The sequence below is a fragment of the Pteronotus mesoamericanus genome, unplaced genomic scaffold, assembly GCF_021234165.1.
Source record: "Pteronotus mesoamericanus isolate MK-2021 breed Mesoamerican mustached bat unplaced genomic scaffold, CSHL_Meso_final contig_639, whole genome shotgun sequence".
NCBI lineage: Eukaryota > Metazoa > Chordata > Mammalia > Chiroptera > Mormoopidae > Pteronotus > Pteronotus mesoamericanus.
In genome coordinates this window covers 954142-976189 of record NW_026555223.1, presented here as the reverse complement: position 1 = coordinate 976189, position 22048 = coordinate 954142, and the positions used below count along the sequence as shown (strand labels likewise).

The window sequence follows — 22048 nt, the reverse complement described above, 5'->3', positions numbered from 1 at the left end:
CCCTTACTCACGACAGAAAGATTCGTTCCTCCAGGGTTCAACGTGGCCTCCAGCTGCCTGGCAAGCACTCACGTAGGCTTGAATATTGCTGCAGAGAATGTTCTGTTTTCCATCACCCACACAGAGATCAAAGACACAATCACGCAAGGGACCCTGGGGATCGAGCAGTTTGTGGCAGGCAGCCAGGGGCCCAGTGGGGCTGGTGAGGAGTCCACAGAACTTCTCCTGCTGGTACTTCTCCTGCAGTTCAGGTCCACACTCGGGAGGGCTGCAGTCCTCTCCAGGCTTGCAGGTAGGGGGCGGCAGGCAGGGGGAGCCAGGCACCGCCTCCTCCCAGGAGTTGCCAAACTCATTGGGGCTGCCTGCCTGCGAGCCGTCGGGCTTCCGGAAGTCATCCTTGGGGTCACCGTTGTAGTCCCCGCACAAGCCACATAGCTGCTTGTAGTAGTTTCCTGGGACCGTGACCCGCACATTGTACACAAGGTCGTAGGCCACACGCAACCCGAAGTCAGTCTTGATCACCATATTTGAGCCTTCCTGGAAGGCACGGACCCTGCCCTGGGCCAGCACCACAGGTGGCTTTAGGTCCACGCCGTCCACCTGGGAGCCAGGAGATACCATGCTTCAGAGGGTACACTTTAAGAGGGCAAACCCCAGTCAAGCCCCTGCCTGACACTGAAGATCTGTATGACTTTAGTTTCTCTATTTGTAAAATGGGTATAATAGGATTTTATAGTGGGTTGAATGCTGGTCCCCAAAAGGTCCACTCAGGACCTCAGAGTTATGACCTTATTAAAAAATAAGGGTCTTTGCAAATGTAATTAAGATAATGACCTGGGGATGCGATTGTCCTGGATTAGGGTGAGCCCTCCCTCCAATGTCAAATGTCTTTATAAGAACCAGGAGACCTGGCTGGTGTGGCTCAGTGGATTGAGTGCCAGTCTGCGAACCAAAGGGTCGCAGGTTTGATTCCCAGTCAGGGCACATGCCTGGGTTGTGGGCCAGGTCCCCGGTTGGGGGTGTCCTGGGGGCGCGCAAAAGGCAACCACGCATTTGATGTTTCTCTCCCTCTTTTTCTCCCTCCCTTCCCATTTCTCTAAAAATAAGTAAATAGAGAGAAAGAGAGAGAGAGAGAGCACGTGCCACAAGAAGAGAGGACACAGAAATACCCAGAGAAGGTCATGTGAAGACAAAGACAGATTGGAGTGATACAGCCCTAGTCAACGAAGACCTGGGACCACCAGAAGCTGGAAGGGGCAAGGAAGGTTCTCCCCTAGAGCCTTTGAAGTGGGTGCAGGCCTTGACATTATTTTGATTTTGGACTCGTGGCATTCACAACTCTGAGAAAATAAATTTCTGTTGTATATTCGAATATCAAATGCATGAGCCCATGAAAAAGTTAGCTACTCATCAACATCCTCACCTTCAATATTGCTACTAGTACTGCAGTCATGTGCGTGAATTTTAGTGGGCTCTCTGGAAAAAACTGTCCAATGCAAGTGAAATGCCCATTCCCATGTGAGGCTAAACCCATCTCAGTCCGAAAGCACCTGAATCTCCCCGGGTCCTGCATACTGTCTCTCCTGGTACGCCATCTTGGGTACAAGCCTTGCATTTTCTGGGGGACTGTGGGCCACTGATGGGACATCCCCCTTTAAAAAGTAAAGCAAATCACAGCATTCTAGCTACTGCTGCAAGGATAAAATGACACTTGGGTTTGAGTGCTTAGGAGCCAAGATCTGGAGTCATCTACGTAAAAGCCATAGCTGCTGTTATTGTGGTTGTGGCTATTAAGGAGTGATGGAGTTATCTGCAGATTGTCCTCTGTCCTTGAGCCTTTCCATTCCTGAACTTTTCCAACCTCTGATTGCATCATGTTTTGCCACGGGCTGGGAGACCAGGGAGGTGGCTGGGGCACGGACCAGGATGGAGGGGAAAGGGGAGGGAAAGGGAAGAGAGTACAGGAGAGAAGCTCTGAGCGCCCAGTGAAGGGGCAGGGAGAGGGGAGACTGAGGCCACATGGGAACAGTTCTCAGGTCGCAGGGGCTTCTGGGATGCCTACTCTGGGTTCCGATCAGCACTCCCCCTCCTTGGGGACCCCGTGCCTCTCACGTCCACTCTGAACCCCGTGTCTCCTGCCCCTGGGCTGAGCGCTGCCTGGGTCCCACCCACAGACCGCCTTGTCTCCCGGCACCCCCCTCAGGGTCAGCCCCCACTCTCACCGTGACCTTCCACTTATTCTGTTCCAGTCGCAGGGTGAAGTTAGCCACCTGGACGGTGACCACCCTGGTCACACTGACTTTCCTATTGTTCCATTCCACATTCTCCTGCAGGACGGTAAACTGCTCCAGGCCAGGCCGGGTCCCACAGGTCTGAGCCAGCACGTACACACATGTGCCCATGAAGTCAAAGCGGCGGCCGTCAAAGGTGGTGTAATGAGGGTCTCCTGATGCCTGGCAGGTGACAGAGCCCACAGCCACGCAGCCCAGCATGCCACCAGATGGCTGGCAGGCCTCGTGTGGGCCACAGGTGGAGGGCTTACAGGACACCAGGCCACCCTCCTCGCAGTGGCAAAGGGACTCACACCCTGGTCCAGGATAGAAGGTCTGGCCCGGCGGGTGGTAGATGCCCTGGTACAAGCAGCCACAGGAGGGCAGGGGCACGCAGGACTCACCACTGAGCGCAAAGCCCTCGTCACACACACAGCCCTCGTAGCAGTCAGAGCCACAGCCCCCGGGCACTGGGAGGTCTCCGCAGGACAGTGGGCAGCCGTGGGAACATGCCTCGTAGTGACTGTGGGGTGGGCAGTTCAGCGCTGCAGGGAGAGTGGCCATCAGGATTGAGAATCCCTTATCCCAGCGAAACAGCTGACCTCCTGACATACATGCACATGCTCACACATGTTCACACGCACTCACATACACTCACACACGCTCACGCATGCTCACACACAGCTGCAAGGAGCTCCTCTATCGAGTGGGGCCTGGGGAACAGATTACATCACAGATAACCTGATCCTAATAATTTTTAACCATGCTTTGGGTTATCTGTAATGTCTTCAGTGGCCTTATTTAAACTATTAACAAGTTGTAGATATGTAGCATGTATTTTAAACATATGTATGTATGTATGAGTGTGTGTGTGTGTGTGTAATCTATGTGGTGTATTTGTGAATGCAGTACTCTTAGCTTCCTTATCTTATAGTAGGATTAGTAATTCTATAGATTAAAATATTTGTCCATATTGCAAAGGAAAAAAATAGTCTTGGTTCCTCTCTCCAAACCCCACCTACTTCAGATGATAAGAGGCAATTTGCCCGGGCCGGGTGGCTCAGGTGGTTGGAGCATCGTCCCACACAGCAAAAGTTTGAGGGTGTGATTCCTGGTCAAGGCACACACCTAGGCCGCAGGGTTGATCTCTGGTCGGGGCATGTACGGGGGGCAACCGATTAATGTTTCTTTCTCACATTTCTCTCTCTCTCTCTCTCTCTAAAAACTAATAAACATATGTTTGGGTGAGGATTAATAAAAAAAAAAAGACAAGCAGTTTCCTCAAAAACAAAACAAAACAAAACGAAACAAAGAAACTGAAACTGAACCAAATCAATCCCCTATGTGGTCCAATATGATAGTCACTTGTGGCCATTTAAATGTAAATTTAATTAAAATGAAATAAAATTGGAGATTTAGTTTTTTGGTCACAATAGCCCCATTTCCAATGCTCAGTAGCCACATGTAACTAGTGGCAACCATATGATACAACTCAAATATAGAACATTTCCATTATCTCTGAAGTTCTGTTGAACAGCACTGTTCTAGATCTAATATCCAGTTTAAAAGAGAATCTGGCCCTGGCTTGCAGCTCAGTGGATTTAGCAACAGCCTGCAAACCAAAGGCTGGCCAGTTTATCCCCAGTCAGGGCACAATCGTGGGTTGCTGGCTGGGTCCCTAGTGAAGGGTGTGCAAGAGGCAACCACACATTGATGTTTATCTCCCTCTCTTTCTCCCTCTCTGTCCCTCTCTCTAAAAACAAACAAACAAACAAACAAACAAACAAACAAACAAAAGAGAATATGGATGGACAGAGGGACAAGTTAACAATATAAAGAAGCAATTAGCCAAATCCAGAAAGTAGGAAATCCTGCAGGACAATTAAACTGTTTTTTTCACCAATAAATATATGCCATTGACAAAAGGGAGGGATGTATAGAGGAACAGATATGCAACAAAAAATGTGTAATAAAATTTAGATTATAGAATCCAGACAATGAGTGTATAGGCATTCACTGTAAAATTCTTTCAACTTTTCTGTATGTTTGAAAAATTTCATAATAATATGTTGGGGAAAAAAGGAGGAGACTATTACAGGATAAAAATGATTTAAGGAAAATAAACCCAATGCAGTCTCTGAACTTGGTCTGAATCCAGATTCAAACAAACTGAAAAAACACTGTTTTTTATTTTTATTTTTTGAAAATTGGGTAAACTGGAACCTAGGTTGTATTTTAGATGATGTCAAGGAACTGGTGATGTTCTAATGGTTTTTAGTTTCAACAGAATTTAACTTATTGTAACAGTTATATACACAAGAGTCTCTTTTTTGATCACTGCATCAGTTAGTTTTTGATGAGTAACAAACATCCCCAAACCTTAGTGAATTAAAACAATGGGTACGTATTATTTCTCATGATTCTGAGGTATGTGCAATTATTCACACTTAGGATGAAAACTAGAGATGTACAGTTGCACCTATATTAAGTTCAGAAACTTTAGAAGTCAGATTAGTGGTTACCGCTTGGGGTATAGTGCAGGGAAAGGGCATGAAGGGGCTTCTGAAGTGATGGGGGGCCTAGTATATTCTTTTTCAAGATTCTTGGGACAGGTTATGCAAATCTGTTCTCTTTCTGAAAATTGAACAGGCTTCTACTTATTATATGTACATATTTTTGAACATGTGTATATTTTAACAATAAATTTTAAAATGTAAAAATCAAGTGAAGGGATGCATGACTTTCTAAACTTCTTTTATAAGTACGCAAAAATGTTCAAAGACCATTCCTGCACCCACATCTGATGCAAGGGTCTCAAAGTGACTACCCAAGGGGCTAGACAGATGTTATGCATACGTGAAGTAGGACAGATGGAGACCAAGAAGGACTGGAGAGGGTACTGGGCTCCCTCTACACCACTGCTCATCTCCGAATGATAACTGCCGTGTGGACATCAGACCTGGGGCTGCCAGATGTATTCCTACATCTGTCACTTCCTAGCTGTAATGACACTGGGCACATAACTGATCTTTTCTGAGCCTCAGGTTCCTCATCTGTTAAATGGGCAAAACCACAGCCCCTACCTCATAAGGCTGTTATAAGAATTGAATTAATGATATTTATATGTTAATGAATATACATAAGGCTGAGACCCCAGTTTTCACTACTGGTACTCACGGCAAAGTTTCTCGCTCCTCCAGGGGTGCACAGTGGCTCCGGCGGCTTGGCAGGCTTCAGCATAGGTGGCCAGTGCGTCACACAGTGGCCCAGACTGGCCTGGCAGCAGGCAGCGGTCATAGACACAGTCTCGCACAGCACCCTGTGGGTCCAGCCTGTCGTGGCACTCCCGGAAGGGCCCCTCAGGGTCGGCGAGGATCCCACACTCCTTCTTACTCTGAAGCTGCTGGGCTACCAGGGAGTCCAGCTCGGGACAGTCACCTGGCTCTGTTGCTCCACAGCCTGGCCTTGTCTCCTCCTGCCAGCTCTTCCCGAAGGCCAGTGCATTGGCGGCTTGGCCCCCACCCCGTAGAGCCAGATCATCATCTGGGTTCCCATTGAAGTTCCCGCAGAGCCCACACAGGGCCCCAGCATAGCTTCCAGGCACCTTGGCAGTCACACGGGCATTCCAGTCATAGGTGACAGTCAGGCCAAAGTCTGTGCGAACCACAGCATTTTGGCCCTGGCGGAACACCTGCACCTGCCCATCTGCTGCCTGGAAAGGCAAGTACTGAAGGATGCCATCGACCTGGGTAGAGATGCAGAAGGGCCAAAGGGTCAGGGTGTTTTCATGGCTCTGTGACCTACCCCTCATTCACTCAGCTCCAGCTATTCTCAGCTCCTTGCTCTTCTCTTGAGCACATTATGCTGGGTCCCACCACAGAGACTTTGCACTTGCTGTTCCCTCTGCCTGGCACACCACCCACCTCTCTTCCCACTTCAACTATCAACTTAAATCCAAATCCCTAACTCATAGCCTTCAAAGCCCGCAGAATCTGCCTCCCCATTAGCTCCCTGGCCTCACCCCTTCACATCCTCCCCCTTTCTCATTCTCTGCCAGCTACATTGGCTCTCTTGATAGTCCTCTAACTTTCCCAGTTTAGTCTAACTTTTAAGGCCTTTTACTTTTGTCAAGAACAATATCTAGCACTTTTCTCCTGGCTGCATTCCCTTCATGCTTCAGGACTTGGCTTAAATCCAAGTCCCTATTCTAGAAAGGTCCTGCTTAACCTTGGCTTTCTCCACCTTTGTGCCTGCATCACCTACCATATCACTCTCTCAGCCTCCTTGCTAAGAACCTATCAAGTGCATTCCCACCTCAGGGCCTTTGCACTTGCTTTGCACTGTTCACTTGGCTACCTCTACTTCACCTTTTAGCTGTCTGCTTTGATCCAAACCCCTTACAATGGCCTAAAAGGCCTTAAATGCTGTGAGCCCCACTACTCTCCAATTCAGTTCTCCAGTACTGCCCTACACCCCACCCCTGAAACTCCACACATACAGGCATTTTGCTATTCTCCTGAACTCACTCAGCTCAGCCCAGCCTCAGGGCCTTTGCGCTTGCTATATCCTCAGCTTGTGACATTTCTCCACATCCCTATTCTTTGCTTGACTTCCTTCCCCTCATCCCTCACCTCTTAGCTTAAAATTGAACCCCTCCACCCACCAGGCCCTGCTTGTCCCTATTTTTCAGTTTGCGTGCATAGCTCACAGGCTGGCTGCCCCGATGCTCCTACCAACTTTTCTATTCCATCTTTCCACTCTCACTCTCTCAGGGGCAGCCTCATTAGCCCCGTTAGCCCCATGCTGTTCTGCACTCTTCAAGCTCAGCCCAGCCTTGGGCTTTGCAACTATTGTTCCCCCCTGCTTAAGAATGACCACTCTTCACCTTGTGGTCTTTTCCTCACTCTTTAGGTCTCAGCTTAAATCAAAAGCCTCTGTTATAGCCATCCTCTGCGTCATCCCCTGCCTCACTCTTTCCTCTCTCCCTCTGTTCCAGCCCCACTGGCCTCCATGCCGTTCCTCTACCCTTCATGTTTGTCACTGCCTTAGAGCTTTTGTACTTGTTGTTCCTTCTAGCAGGAACACCCTTCCATTCATTTATTTCCCTGCCTGTTCCATCTCCTTTTTTTTTTTTTTTTCTGGAGAGCCAATAGAAGATAGTGGTTGAGAGTATGGACCCTGGAGACAGAGAGCCTGGCTTCAAATCCTGTCCATGCCACTCGTTGGCTGTGTGACCTTTAGTAAGTGACAACCTCTCTGTGCCTCAGTTTCCTCATTTAACAAGATTAGCTCTTTCACAAAGTTGTTGCAGAAATTAAATGAGTTACTACGTGTCAAGCATTTAATACATAGAAATAATGTAATATATGTTGGCTATTATTACTCAAACTTCAGCTTAAATGTCATTTCAGAGAAGTGAGAACATTAATATTAACAATTATGTCTTCTGTTTATCTAGGAGCTTCTCTGTGTCAAACGCTAGGCTTTATGGGCAGGACTTCCTTTACTCCAAGGTCGTTCTGAAGATGAAGAGTTAAGGGCTGTAAAGGGTTAGCACAGTGCCTGCCATATGGAAAGTTCGCTCTGTTTTCCATTTCCAACTCATCTTCTGCCTGCAAGCATGGGCCGCTGCCCTCAACTGCTCAATAATAATGATTAACTATTGTTGTGAATCTTACAACAACCCCATGATTTTTATTTTCTTAAAAAAGAGTGAATCAGTGGTTCTTGACTTCCGCTGGGTGGTGGACTATCTGAGAACTCTGCCCAGAAACCTGCCACTGTTTGGACTCTCCCCAACCCCTACCCCCCAAAACACACATCTCCAGTTTCTGACCTTTTACAGGTCACCTTACTATCTGAAAATAAATCATCTTTCAGGAAATGCACAAATCTATATATATAGATATATAATCTATAATACACTTTAGAGGGTTCATATCAATACAATATTAAGTCAGCATTTACTGAACATTTGCTGGACATCAAGGTCTTTTAAACACCCTACAAATATTAACAGGTCAAATTCCCACAACCACCCTGTGAAGTGGCTTCTATTCTAGGCACCCTCTTGTTAATTGCATTTGATAGAAGATAAAACTGAGGACCCCCGACGGCCAAAGTCACACAGCCGGGGGATCGGCAGCACCGCCCTGCTTGGAGACCCGGGCTTTAATCACTGGCCGGGGGCTCCTAACAGCCCCACCCACCCTTTGGAGGGATATTCTGTGCCGCCCCCATCCCCCGCGCCCTGGGCGCTCCTCCTCACCAGCACTTGTCCAGGATGCTCCCTGCGCACTGCCACCTTCACGCCACGGGCCTCCACGCGCACGGCGCGCGTGTAGCTCACGGTCTGGCTGCCCCGATGCTCATTTTCCACCAGCACCCGAAAGGAGGGCAGAGCCGGGCTCTGGCCGCACGAGCCAGACAGCAGGTAGGTGCACGTGCCCATGAAGTCGAAGCGCCTGCCATCGAAGCTCACGTAGTGCGGGTCCCCAGAGGCCTGGCAACTCCCGAAGCGGTCGGGGTAGCAACCCAGGAGGCCGTTCTGGATGTTGCAGTGCTCGCCGGCAGGACAGCCCTGCGTGTCGCTGCATATCACCTGACCGGTGGAGCCATTGCAGGTGCAACGACGCCGGCATTGCTCGTCCGCCCACACCTGCTGGCCCGGCGCCAGGAGGCGGCCCTCGTAGGTGCAGCCGCAGGACGAGGCCGCCACACAGGCGCCGCCGCTGGCCACGAAGCCCGGGAGGCAAGCGCAGCCCTCCACGCACGGGCGCCCTGAGCAGTTGGCGGGTGCAGCCGAGGGATTGCAGGAGGCGGGGCAGGCGGGGACGCAGGGCTCGTAGCGGCTGTTGGCGGGGCAGGACAGGGCTGCGGGGAGACAGGGATGCCGTCAGGCCAGCTCAGCGGGGCCCTCCAGGCACGCTCAGTCGGGAAGGTGCCAGGACTCCCCCTCTGCCACCCGCCCACGCCAAACCCTGCTCCTCCTTCAGAGACCCCCTTCTAGTTCACAGCACTTCCATTCTTCAGGCGCTCAAGCCCCCAACCTCTGAGACATCGTCAACCCCTCCTCCCTTCATTCCCGGGACAACCAATCTGTCAGTAAATCCTGTGGGCTCCATATTCAAAATCTACCCAGAATCGGCCCCCTTCTCCTCTCACCACCGTCCCCACCCGGGTCCTATCCATCTTAGGAGCCTCCTGTCTGCTCTCCTCCCTGCCCCCTCCTGCCCCTACAGTCTGTTCCTCACCCGCAGCCAAAAGGACCCTGCGAACTCCTGAATCAGATGGCATCCTTCCTCTGCTCAGAGACCTTTTGTGGCTCCGTCTTGCTCAGAGTAAAAGCCAGAGCCCTCCTGCTGGCCCCTGAGGCCACACACCACCCGCCCTCATCATCTCTCCGTCCTCCTCTCCTTCTCCCTCCGGCTCACGCTGCCCCAGCCCCCGTGGATCTCCTCGCAGGTGGGCACACTCCCAGCTCAGGGCCTTGGCTCTGACTGTCCCCTCTGCCTGTGCTGGCTTTTCCTGGAAAGGCAGTGCAGCACGTGGTTAAGAGAAGGCTGCAGAAGCCCAGAGGGCATGGGTTCGAGTCCTGGCTCTCCCTTCTTAGCTGTGTGGTCAAGAGCAAGTGATTCCAACCACCCTGTGCCTCAGTTTCCCTATCAGTAAAATGTGATAATAATAGTACTGACCTCACAGGATCGTTGTGAGGAGTAAATGAGTTCATCTGTGTAGAGACACCAACTAAGCACCATTATTATTAGCTGACTCTGTTGTCTTATTCCCAGTCTCTGCCCCAATGTCACCTCCTCAGAAAGGTGTTCTCTGAGCACCTTCTCCATGAGCCTCCAGTTGCTCTTATTATGTGAACTTTATTTTTTTTCTCTCTCGGTAGATATTCCACTGTTTACTGCTTATTGTCTCTCTTCCTGACAGGATAGAAGTTCTGTAAGAGTGGGGACCAGACCTGCCTCCGTTAACAGCTGAACCTTCAGCACCAAGGACAGGGCCTGCCCAGTGGGTACATGAACTGGCTGGTTGCTCCTTCTGCACCAGGCATTGGGGGGCCCTGGTGAAAGTGGCGAGCGCTGGGCAGGGAGGACACAGCAGTGACCAAGACAAACCCCAAATGGCCTCCATACCTCCCCTAGATGTACTCCTCCTCCAGAGTCTGTCTCAAGCCCTGGGCCTGGGCCTGGGCGCCTCTTCCTGCCTCCCTTTTGGCCTTTCTGCCTCCTGAACATTTCTCTGGGAGCCTCACAGTGTCAGGGACAGGTGGGTGTCCATCACCAGCATGGGGAATGGACCAGATAGTGGCTCAGGAAATGCTTGTTGAATGAATGCGTGAATTAGTGAAAGCATGTTTAAGGGAATGGACACCTGGCTAAGGATCTTGGACTTTGTCCAGAGGACATCAGGGAGTCATAGAAGGGCTATCCATGAAGGAATGTTCACATTTCTGCTTCAGGACTCTGAAGATGACCTCTCATGTCAAACTTGGCACATGCTCTCCTTTCAGCCTGGAACTCATTTCCTGTCTAGTTCCTAGTTCTCCTATGAATTGCTGATAGGGCATCCCTTTCTCTAATAAATCCTCCTTAATCCCTGAGGCCGAGTCTGGAAGCTTCTCTAGTGTCCCATAGGCTCCTTCAACTTCTCCCATCCTGGCCCTGACCACTTTGTTTGTGCCTCCCCCAACCCAGCTGTGGCCACTCCAGGTTATCACTGTCAAGTGATATGTCTGCCCCAACCCTGGGTTCACTGTGAGCACAGCCTGGCCATCTTGGCCATCTCCATGTCCCTGATGTGACCCAGCTCCAGGCTGAACCACAATAAGTGCTCAGATGTTGAGCAGATGTAAGGGGTCCCCTGCCTCCCACCATGTGCTCCCAGCTCCAATCAGGGCTTCACTCACGGCAGCTGGATGGTGACCTCCAGTCCTCGATAGAGATGCCGAGCTCCAGACAGGCCTGGGCATAGGCGCTGAGGCCACGGCACAGGCTGGACCGGTCCCCGTTGGCCACACACAGGTCGTATACACAATTCTCCAGGAAGGGCCGGGGGTCCAGGGCATCATGGCAGGCAGCAAAGGGGCCATTGGGCTTGGTCAACATGCCGCAGAGACGGTCACCCTCATAGTGCTGGGCCTGGCCTGGGGTGCAGGAGGGGCAGTTGCTCTGGCAGCCGTCATCACACAGGTAGTCCCCATCATCCAGCCTCCAGCTACTGGCAAATTCTTCAATGCTAGGAGCCTGCTCCCCATAAGGTGTGAGAAAGTCGTCAGTGGCGTTGCCATTATAGTTGCCACATAGTCCATACACCTGGCCTCGGAAGCGAGCGGGCAGGCTCAGTGCCAGCTGGCAGTCCCAGTCATAGGTGACCACCAGCCCGAAATCCAGCTCCACTATGGCCCGCATCCCACTCTGGTACACACGCAGGCGACCCTCGGCCAGAGAGGCAGGCAGGCGCGAACGCTGGTTGTCGATCTGTAGAGGATAAAGAGGGAGACAGGTGGTCAGATCCTGTGTGGTCTCGCCTTCAGCCCCTCATCTCCTCCTGTTCACTTCCCTTCTCTAGCTGCAGTAGGATTACTCCCTTCTGTTGCCATCAGCCAAGCCTCGCGATCTTTGCTGTTGCTATCCCCAAGGCCTGAAATGTTCTTCCCATAGATGCACACATGGTTCACTTCCTCACCTCTTACAAAAGCTTAGCTCAGATGTCACCATCTCAGTGAGGCCATCCCTAACCATCCTTGCCTACTTCTCACTCTCCTTTTCTGTTCTACTTTGTTCTCATAGTTTCTAACTTCTTAAAATATCATTTGCATATATTGTCTTGTCTAACTTCAAAGACTGTCAGCTCCATGAAAACGGGGATCTTTGTCTGCTTTGATCCCTGCTTCATTCCCAGTGCCTCATAGAACAGCATGTGCTCAGTGAGTGAACACTGTTGTGTTCAATAAACACTCACTGAGCACTCACTCTGCCTGGCCCTGGCTGGGAGATCACGGAGATCCGGTGTTGACCAAGACAACCCTGACCCTGCTCTCATGGGGCTCCCATTTCAATGATAGAGACAGACATGTCACTAGACAGTGACACATTAGAATGGGCATGGCAGGGATAGTTGAGGCACAAGAGGCTGTAGGAGCCTTAAAAAGGGGCCAGACCCAAACCTGCAGGTCAAGGCAGGCTTCCTGGAGGAAGTGACAGTTGAGCTGAGCTGTAAAAGGTCAGTAAGAAAGAGTCATGACAAGGAAGGGTATTCCTTTGCAAATGTCCCAGTGGAGAGAGAGTCCAGCCAGAAGATAAGGAGTATGTCTCTCTGTCCTCTGGACCCATTTCTGCCCCCTGAGCATCTCTTTGTTATTCTTTCTCCACACAAATTCATCTTAGCCAACAGGATGGGGCATGAAAATGAAGTCACAGACAGAAGAGACAGCATGTGAGATGGTCTGAAGGTATGCTAGATCAGTCAGTCAGTCAGCAAGGCCTCCATGAGCCCTACTATGTGCCCAGGCCTGTGCCAGGCAGTGCTGTGGACACAACAGTGACTGAGACAGCCTGAGGCCCCACACTCACAGGCTCTCAGTCCAGGGACCACTCTTCATGTCTGTCTCCCTCGGAGCAGTGATCTCCATTTTTAAATGATACAGGTAATATTTGTTCATTACGGAAAAGTTACAAAATGTGTATAAGCTAAGAAAAGACAAATCACCCATATTGCTGTAGACGCACACTCACCCACATTTATAAATCCTGCCAGATATTTTATTCTACCTTTAAATACATTTATACTTTTAAAAAATAATAAGACCATGCTCATGTTATCATTTCATAAATTCTTCTGTTCTCCTAACAGCATCTTGTGGACATTCTGCCATGATTCTACCAGGAGCTCTAAACCTTTGTCAAGTCACTGACAAAAGTGATGGACTGTCTCCCTAAATAACTGCACAGCATTTGCAAAACTCTGCATGTAATCTCAAGGATATGAAGTCCTCCTGAGTTTGCGCTCAATCCTTCTAGATCTCAAGAACACCAACTTTAATCCACCTGCCTATTAAGCTCAGAGATCCACCTGAGCTCAGAGAACACTCACAAAATGAGGAAGGTATGAGAGTATTCATTGCAGTTTTGTTTGCCTTCAAGAACAAAGTGTCCATCCACAGGGGACTGAGTTAAATGAACTATGGTGCATCCATGCAATGGAGAAGGGTGCAGCTATAAGAAAGGAGGGAAGGCTACTTATCCATTGATTTGGAAAGAGCTCCAGAATATATGGTTCAGTGCAAAAAGTCCTGTGCAGAACAGAGCATACAGTACAGTACGCTTTGCTAGGAAAAGGGAAAGGTAAGGATGTATGTTTATGGTTGCACTTATTGGCATAAAGAAACCCCACGTAGACACCCAAAGAATCATTAAAAGTCCTTACTTGTGGGAAATGGGGGATGATTAGATGAAAATAAGATGGAAGCAATACCCCTTACAGCATGCCTTCTTTGTTTTGAGCTATGTGAAAACTTTACTTATTTAAAAAAATTAATTGCACCAACATGGAAGAACCTCCAAAGTATTATGCTGAGCAAATGAAGCCTTACACAAAAGGCTTCTTACACTAGATGATTCCATTAATATGAAGTTCTTGAATACAGAAAACTAATCTGTGGTGGGGAAAAAAATCAGAACTGTGCTTGATCTAAGGTGGGTTGGGGATTGTTTGGGAAGGAACATGAAGGAATTTTTTGGAGTGATGAAAATATCCTGTATCTTAATGCAGGTTTGGGTTGTACATTTGTCAAAAAGCAGTGGACTGTACACTTAAGGTTTGTGGATTTTGTTATGTATACATTTTATTTCAAAAGTAAGCAATAAGAAGTATAAAATATTATATTCCAGTTATGATAGGGATGTTGAAGTCTTTAGGGGTGAAATATACTGGTATCTGGAACTTACTCTGAAGTGCATACAAAAATAAAATGGATTGTTGAATGGGCAGAGGGGTGAGCAGATGGTGCATGTGTGATAGACCAGAAAGAGTAAAATGTTTAGAATATAGGTGATTGGCATAGGAGTGGTCACTGCAAGGTAATTTCAACTTTTCAGATGTTTGAACATTTTCATAATAACAAGATGGGGAAAAGGGAATAATTGCTCTAGGCTGTTACTGTGTTGACTGAGTAGCAACCCATTTACCAAAGGCAGAAGGACCTAGAGGTTAAGAATAGAGCCAGCCTGTCTGTATTCCCAGCTCCATTGCTTATACCTTTAAGTCTGTCAGAAGTCACTCATTTTTCTGGACCTCAGTTTCCTCATCTAAAAGTGATAATAATTAATAATAATAATAATACTCATCACACAGATTGTTGTGAAATTGAGTACATGAATACCTAAAAAATGTTAAGAAACAAATCTGGCACATAATAGGTGCTCGCTAAATTTCATGTCCATTTGTGGACATTTTGTTTTCTTCCTTTTTTCTTCCTTCCTTTCTTTCTTTTATTTTGTTTTGTTTTTGATATTACAAACCACATTGGCATAAACTTTTTCTGTAACCACATCTCTGAGCACCTTTAAAATTTTTAGAAATACAGTACAATTACTGGACAAAAAGGGTTTAAGATTGTGCCATGGATTTTCAAATCCTTTTTTTCCAGCCCTTACTCCCTGGGTCCACTTCTTGTACTTCTCATCCATGGCAAAGGGCTCAGGTTGGGGGCCTGATACCCAGGGTTTGCCTCTTCCTTTTAAGTGATGGGCATTCAACCCTGAAGACTCTGGGCACTTACCCGGGCCAAGCCGACTTCCCCGCGGGCCAGTGACACAGAATGGCTGTAGGCACGCACGGTGACGAAGCCCACATAAGAGACGCGGCGGCTGCCCCGGTGTTCATTCTTGGCCTCCACGCTGAAGGCTGGCAGGGTCTGGTCCTCGCTGTTCAGCTCCGCCATCATGTATGAGCATGTGCCCATCATGTCATAGCGACGGCCATCGAAGGTGGTGTAATGGGGGTCACCCTGGGCTCGGCAGGTGGCCACAGAGCCCGGCACACACCTGGCCTGGCCACCCACCACCTGGCAGAGCTGCGAGGGAGGGCACTGCACACCTTGGCAGGAGGGCTTCTCCGCAGACCCCTGGGCTGGGGAGGGAAGAGGGGTGGCCAGAGAAGCAGTTAGGAACGTGCCCACGTGGGTGGGAATCCTGGAACAATGCCACTGCAGAGAGTTTGGGCAGTATGCTCACAACTAACCAGTTAAGAAGTGGGGAAACTGAGTTCTGGAATCTCACGGGGAGAGAGCTGCTCAGGCCTGACAGGAGCCCAGGCTTCCTGATTCCCCAGTTTAACCCAGCTCAGCACAGAAGGACTGAAAGGTAGTGTGGAAGAACCGGCGGGAGCAATCATGGCAATCTTAAGTTGTTAATTTTCTCTCCTGGTTCCCCGTCTCCCCTACCTTCTCACTCAGGTAAAAACAGGCATCTTTTTTAAGGGCAGAAGATGGAAGGCAGAGTGTTCAACAGAATGGAAATGATGGTGAAGTCAGGCTGCCCAGGTTAGATCTTGGCTCAACCAATTAGCTGTGTGACACTGGACAAGGAATGTTAAACTCTCTGTGCCTTGATTTCCTCATTGGTAACATGGGGATGACAATAATACCCTCCTCACAGGGATATTTGGGGAATGCTGCCAGGTTTGGAACTCCCCCCAGGTTTCCCCATTCTGCTACTCAGGCCCAAAGTGACCCTTTGAAGTTAAATGGCCCTTATGCCATGGAGAGGGAGCGGTGGGAGGGACGCTTTTGCTAGTTCTGGGAATCCTAGTGTCTACGGTCCTTGCTTGAGGAGGCGGAGGGGGATTCCAAATAAGGAGAAACAGTTTTTCCTCCCTTGCCTCCTAGCTTTCAGCAGCTCTTGCCTTCTGTCTGCTTATAATAGCATCTTGGCCCTGCTCATTTGCCAGGTACCCCCTAAGTGTTTTACAAATGTTTACTCATTATATATATGGAGGGGGTAAAGTTATTATCTCCATTTTACAGAAGTGGAGACTGAGGCCCACAGAGGTAAAGTCATGTGCCTCAGGTCACACAAGCAGAAGTGGGATTTGAACCCCAGAAATCTGGCTGTCACATCTGTGCCCTTAAGCGCTGCCCTGCCTGGGACAGCTTCTCAGTACGCTGAGCCCGAGGTTACGCATATGGCCAGGTCCTGGAGATGAGTGATGTTAACAGGTATGAGGCACCTAGAATGGTCTCTGTTATATTAAGAGATAACTCCCCTGGCATGGTTGGCATCATTATTATGATACTTTTAGACCTCCTGAGTTTGGCCATAAACATTCCAATATCAGTTGTGAGAGAGCTGCAGTTGGCAGCTGGTATAGTTGTATATCAGTTGGTAAAATATCAAAATATTTCCAAACAAATTGGTAAAAAGCTGCTGACCCAACCTTGGCCCCACCCAAAGATTCCTCCTCTTGCCTACGACCCTTCCCCAAAATCTCCCCAAAAGTAACAGACAAGGTGCTGATGCCAGATACTGCAGGAGCTTCTAGAATGCTGCCTCGTGCTCTGCTATCTCTTCCGACTGATTGGGGCCCTGGATCACGCCAATTGTTAAACAGTTAGAGTATTGTTTCCTGGGGTGGGGGGAGGGAATGAGGGTAGGGAGGGGCTGGGAAGCCTTAAGGAAAGGAAGGAGGGATGGAGGTGGTAGTGGGGAAATCAGCCTAGCTGAGCCAGAAGCTACAAAGGAGCAGGTGGGTAGGAAAAGGGGAGTGGCAAGAGAGCCCACAAAGGAGACACCTGGTGGATAAGGCCAGGTGTCATTTCCCATCACTCACTCTGGATGCAGGCAGCTGCTGTCCCGTAGCCCCCAGACTGGACCAGCCCAAAGATGAGCAGCATGAAGTCAGTAGTGGCCATGGTCATGTGGATCAAGTTAGTAGTGTTGAGGTCCATTTCGGCGTACGAGAACTCACTGCCTGGTACATTTACCCAGGTGAGCTCCGCCCCCATCCTGTGCCCATCCATGATCAACTCATCAGTAGCCTTCGTTGGTGCCACAACCACAGCCACACTCTTAAAGCCTGGGATGCTACTGACCACATAGGCAGGGCAGTAGGCTGTCATATCTGGGATCAGGACCAAGTAGGGGTCATAGGTCACTTTGTCCCTTTTGCCACCTGTACCAAACAGCAGGACTTGGATGCCCACATCTGCAGACAGGTAGAGTGGCTGGGAGGGCTGGACCTCAAACTCAATCATGTCTCCCTCTTGGAGCCCCCTGAAGCCGCTGATGTTCCCATGGTAGTAGCTCAGCTTCGTGTTCTGGCTGGCCATGGCATAGACCAAGTCGAAGCGGGTCTGGGAGGCCAGAGGGGGTACCACATAGTGGGTGCCCCAGGCAGACGTGGGTAACAGCTGCTCCATCACGTGGTCGCAGCTTGTGTGTTTCGAGGCACAGCTGTGGCCGGAGAGAACAGCCACGGGGCTACTGGCTGTGACCTTTGAGCCTGAGAGATCAGCCGTGCTCTGTACCTGGGCCACATGGTAGGGGTCCAGAGTCACATTCAGGACATTGCCTGCTGGGTAGAACTTGCCCTGGAATGTCACTGCCCCCTTCAGCTGTACACTGACGGAGGCACCCGTTGCACCAGCCACCACAGCAAACTCCTTGACATTCTTGGCCGAGACGCTAGGGGGTGTGAACACAAAGTACTCAGTTCCCAGGGCCCAGACAGGCCGCAGCAGCGTCACCTCTCCTGTGTTGGGCTTAGAGTTTATGGCCTGCACGGAGATGGTGTGGTCAGATTTGATCGACACTGCATGCTGGAAGATGTTGCTGCCGATCATTTCAGCCTTGGTGCTGATGTTGACCATGACCGACTGCCCAGGCTTCACTGTGACATTCTGAGAGGTGTTGTCTGCCCGGCTGAGAATGGAGACTGAGGCAGAGCTGTTTGTCAGACTGGAGAGGAGGAGGTGGAGGAAGTTCTCGCCATAACCGGACTGGTAGTTCTGTAGGAAGGCTGTGAGGAATTCCTCCCCTCCAGTGTTGCTAGGGTCCACTGAGGCCTCCTGTGTCAACCCTCGGGTGGGAAAACGCACTAGTGGGTCCACTTATCCATCAGAGAAGTAACCCCTTGCTCTGGGCCTGGATAACATGTTAAATATTTACTTGAGCTTTCCCCCCCCTCTTCTCTTTTATTTCTGCTTTTTCATACAGCCTTCACCTACCAGCCTTTCTGACTTTTGCCTTCCAAAAGTCTGAGTGCTCTGGACAGGGATTTCAAACTCAAATTCTGACGAGGCCAGGCAAGTAATGTAAATATAGGAAAGAGTTTGGGTGGTGATCATAAAAATGGAGTATTCATATACCATTGAAAGTAGGGTGTTGCTACTAACTTTAGCCTGTTGTTATTTTGATGGCTTATCAGCTCTAAGTTCCTTTTTTTATGCCAGATCTTACCATTTTTCAAAAGAAACTAGCTGTCTCAATTTCCATGTGAAATCTCCAACCCAATTTTTTTAAAGCATTATGAGGCCCAAAGGGGCTGGATTTAGTTGCCAGTTTGTGATTTCTGTCTTAATAGAACTGGGGGAGGAGGGCAGTGCGAAGTAGGTAAAGGGAAAGAGGGGATTATGGGAGTGTGGGCAGAATGTCTCCAATAAACAGAGCAGCTGGTACTTTTCAACACCCTCAGATGGAAAGAAATTCTCCAGAAGAGAAGGGGGGAAGTGGAGGGGGGGAGAAAGAGAGAGAGAGAGAGAAGAGAGATTGATTTATGGGGTCCTGGGGAGAGTATGGGAGTCACAGAAGGACTGTAGGCTGAACAAGGGGAGCCTTGAAGGGTACCCTAGTGTCCCACAGGGCCAAGAGATCCCTTGTCCTGTCCTGGTGTCCTGGTATCCCATCCTTCCCCCAGTCCTTTGACTTTACCTAAGACTCTGGTCTTGGACATAACCCTGAAGAACTTGGCACCAAGTCCTCCAAGAATGACTTTAGTGAAATTTTCCATCAACTCAGCAGAATCAAGGTTAGAATCTAAACTTCCTTTGAGTTGCAGAAAATCAAGGGGGCAGTAGTTCTTGCAACTTGAATTTGGGGATAAGGTGTTCACCTGAATTCCACCACACTTCTCTGAAGAGCCCAAGGGGCCTCTCTCCCATTGCAGCTAACCTGGGGTGACATTGGGAGATGGGTTTGTGGAAGGGGACACAAATGGATGGTGCTGACCAAGGCAGGCAGAGTTCCCAGACTGGAACAATGATAGAGATGGGATCTTGGTCTTACTTACCCCACAGGAGGGTTGCTCCAGCCCAGAGCATCCACCAGCTCCGCAGGAAACCCATGTCTGCAGTGGGGAAAGAGAGGGGGGTCATAGGAGGCTGGTCTGCCCCTCCTGCCGGAGACTGTCCCAGAGAGGACAGAAGGGCCCAGTCTCCGGATAATGGCCATGTGGGCAGCAGGAAGGCAGAGGTGGGCTGGATCCAAGGGCCAGTGTATGTGTGTATAGGATAGTTGGCTATCTAGTGGATCTGGAGGTGGGGTGGGGTGGGGAGGGCAGGAGAGGGGCAAGGATGGGGAGTTGAATGCCCATTGGGTATAGGGGTAGGCTGGGGAAGCCTGAGGTCAGGGGCAAGAGTAAGGGATCTGATGTCCCACTTCCAAAGGGAACCCAGTCTCTCACCTGCAGGTCCCTGGAGCTCCAGGGTTAGCCACTGGGCTGGGCTATATAATGGAGTTTTTTTGGCTCCTCAGGCCACACCCCGGGCCACCTGCCAGGCAGATGGTTCCAACTTCCTGGAGGAGGCTGCTGATTTCAGAGCCAGGAGGAATTGGGACCCTGGAGACCTGTGAAGGGTAGAGGGCAAGCCTGGATGTCTGGGTCCTAAGTGAATGAGAACAGCTGGTGGCTGTGCCCTGGGATCCTGCTGGGAAATTTAGTCCTAGAAGGGTGGTGTCCCTGAGGAAGACAGCTGGGGAACAGGGTCCTCAGACCCTGGGTTCTTGGGGGCTGGGGAGTGGGGCGGAAGATGGTATTTGATCTTGTTTGTTGACCAGAACCTGCCTGCAGATTTTTCCTTTGGCTTCTGCCAGGAACAATTGCAAAGGACCTGCATCCGGGTCCTGGCTGCTCCCCAGTCCCTATAAGCTGTTCTCTGGTCCCCAGCCACCCACATCCTGTTTCCAGGCACCACTGGGGCGGGGTAGGGTGTGATGTCCGAGATAGGGAAGTACCTGAACACCTTACTCAGTCCCGCGGAGTGAGACGTAATATTTCCACCCCCTCACCCCCCACCCCCATCCCATAGAGACTCCTGGGGACCTTGGCTATGAAATGGAATTACCATAACTAACTTCACTGGGCTTATTTACCTTCCAGAGGGCACTCTGTAAACTGAAGAACTGTATGTGGAAGGCAGGCTCTTCTGTGTGGAAACTGGGGGCTGGGGCTATGTGCAAAGAAAGACAGAGGCCTCTATTTCCTGGTTCCACGCAGACACCAGGTTCCACTTCCTGGAGAATTATTTGTTTTCTGGGAGGTTTTCTGGCCCTAAAAAGGGACTGGCTGAACAGATTTTGAGTGATTCTAAGCCCCCCATCACCCCAGAACCTGCTTGGGATAGGAGATGGGTCCAGGTCACACACAAGGAGAAGAGACCACTGACAGGTGCTGTGGGCTTGCTCAGGTGGAGTCTGCTCCTCCTGGGGGAGATGGCCTGACCCGTGCCCTTCTCCCCTCCTCCTGACTTGGGACTCACTGTTTGCAGGGGGAGTCTCCCCTGGAAACAACAGCTGCAAAGCCTGGGAGTCCTCTTAGACAACACCAAGCAGCTGCTGCCCCCAGGACCCCTCCTCTCTTATCACCAAGACCTGGGCCTCGGGGCAGCCATGATGGGTGGGGGCTCTGATATTCCCTACCTAGGCAGGTTCCCAGAGAGAGATAAAGGCTCAGAGTTGATAGGGACCCAAAGTCAACCAGGAAAATAATGTGAGTAAATAGGTGACTGGATAAAAGCCAGGGCTCTCAAGAAACAGGCAGGGTCGGGGGACATATCGGGGGGGGGGGGCGAGAACTTCGGGGCGAGGGGTGCCTGGGTCCCTCAGGAGTCTGGGAGTGGGGAGAGAGGTCATCTGAGTCCCTGATGGGATTTTTAAGGTGGAAGCAGCTCTTGCAAACCAAGATGTCAAAATCTATGTCAGACACCCTTCTTGTAGCCTGAGACACTCAGAGAAATGAGAGGGGGAGAGGGACAAAAAGTCAGGGTAAGTTTCAGGAGTGATTTTGCCCGCCAGTCTCCTTGAAGCCTGTAGGTCTCCTTTCACTGACTACAGATACAAGACTTTTCCCTTCAAAATCTGTCATTGCTCTCTGTAGCCAGAATCCTGAGAAGTGAGGAGGTCTTGGGAAATCTTTTCTGTTTTGGCTTTGACACCCCAGGGACCTTCTCAATCTTTTCAGGGTGTGCGTCTCAGGGAGGCAATATGCTGCGCCCTGTGCTTTACTCCGTGTCATATATATTCTCAGAAATCTCACTGATGGGGCGGAGATGACCTGTGGGGACACTTCTTATGGTCGGAGAAATCACATCTATCCCACCCCTGGCAGCCTCTCTCAGTCCAGGCAAGGGGTAGCTGTGTCTGAGCCTTCTGGCCTCTCCCTGAAGAGGGCAGCTCTGTACTGCTCATGCCACTTGAGACCCCTGGGACCCTCTGTTTTGTCTAGGCTTTACAGCCTGAGGGCACAGCTAAAAGGAAGTTTACTCTCCACAGCTA

General features: G+C 50.1%; 1 protein-coding gene across 2 annotated transcripts in view; it reads right to left on the bottom strand.

The window, feature by feature from the left end:
* FCGBP (Fc gamma binding protein) overlaps positions 1-19985 on the bottom strand; it is a 37776-nt gene extending 17791 nt beyond the window's left edge. Inside the window, exons 1-9 of one of the 2 annotated variants that reach the window (XM_054580787.1) lie at positions 19959-19985; positions 19566-19622; positions 17109-18356; positions 15061-15410; positions 11188-11758; positions 8539-9143; positions 5448-6015; positions 2223-2815; positions 12-600 (exon numbers count right to left, since the gene is read on the bottom strand). In XM_054580787.1, coding sequence (XP_054436762.1) covers positions 12-600; positions 2223-2815; positions 5448-6015; positions 8539-9143; positions 11188-11758; positions 15061-15410; positions 17109-18356; positions 19566-19620 — 4579 coding nt within the window. In that variant the 5' untranslated portion in view covers positions 19621-19622; positions 19959-19985. The remainder of the gene's footprint in view (positions 1-11; positions 601-2222; positions 2816-5447; positions 6016-8538; positions 9144-11187; positions 11759-15060; positions 15411-17108; positions 18357-19565; positions 19623-19958) is intronic. The other variant, XM_054580788.1, reaches the window with a different exon arrangement.
* Between the last annotated feature and the right edge of the window lie 2063 nt (positions 19986-22048).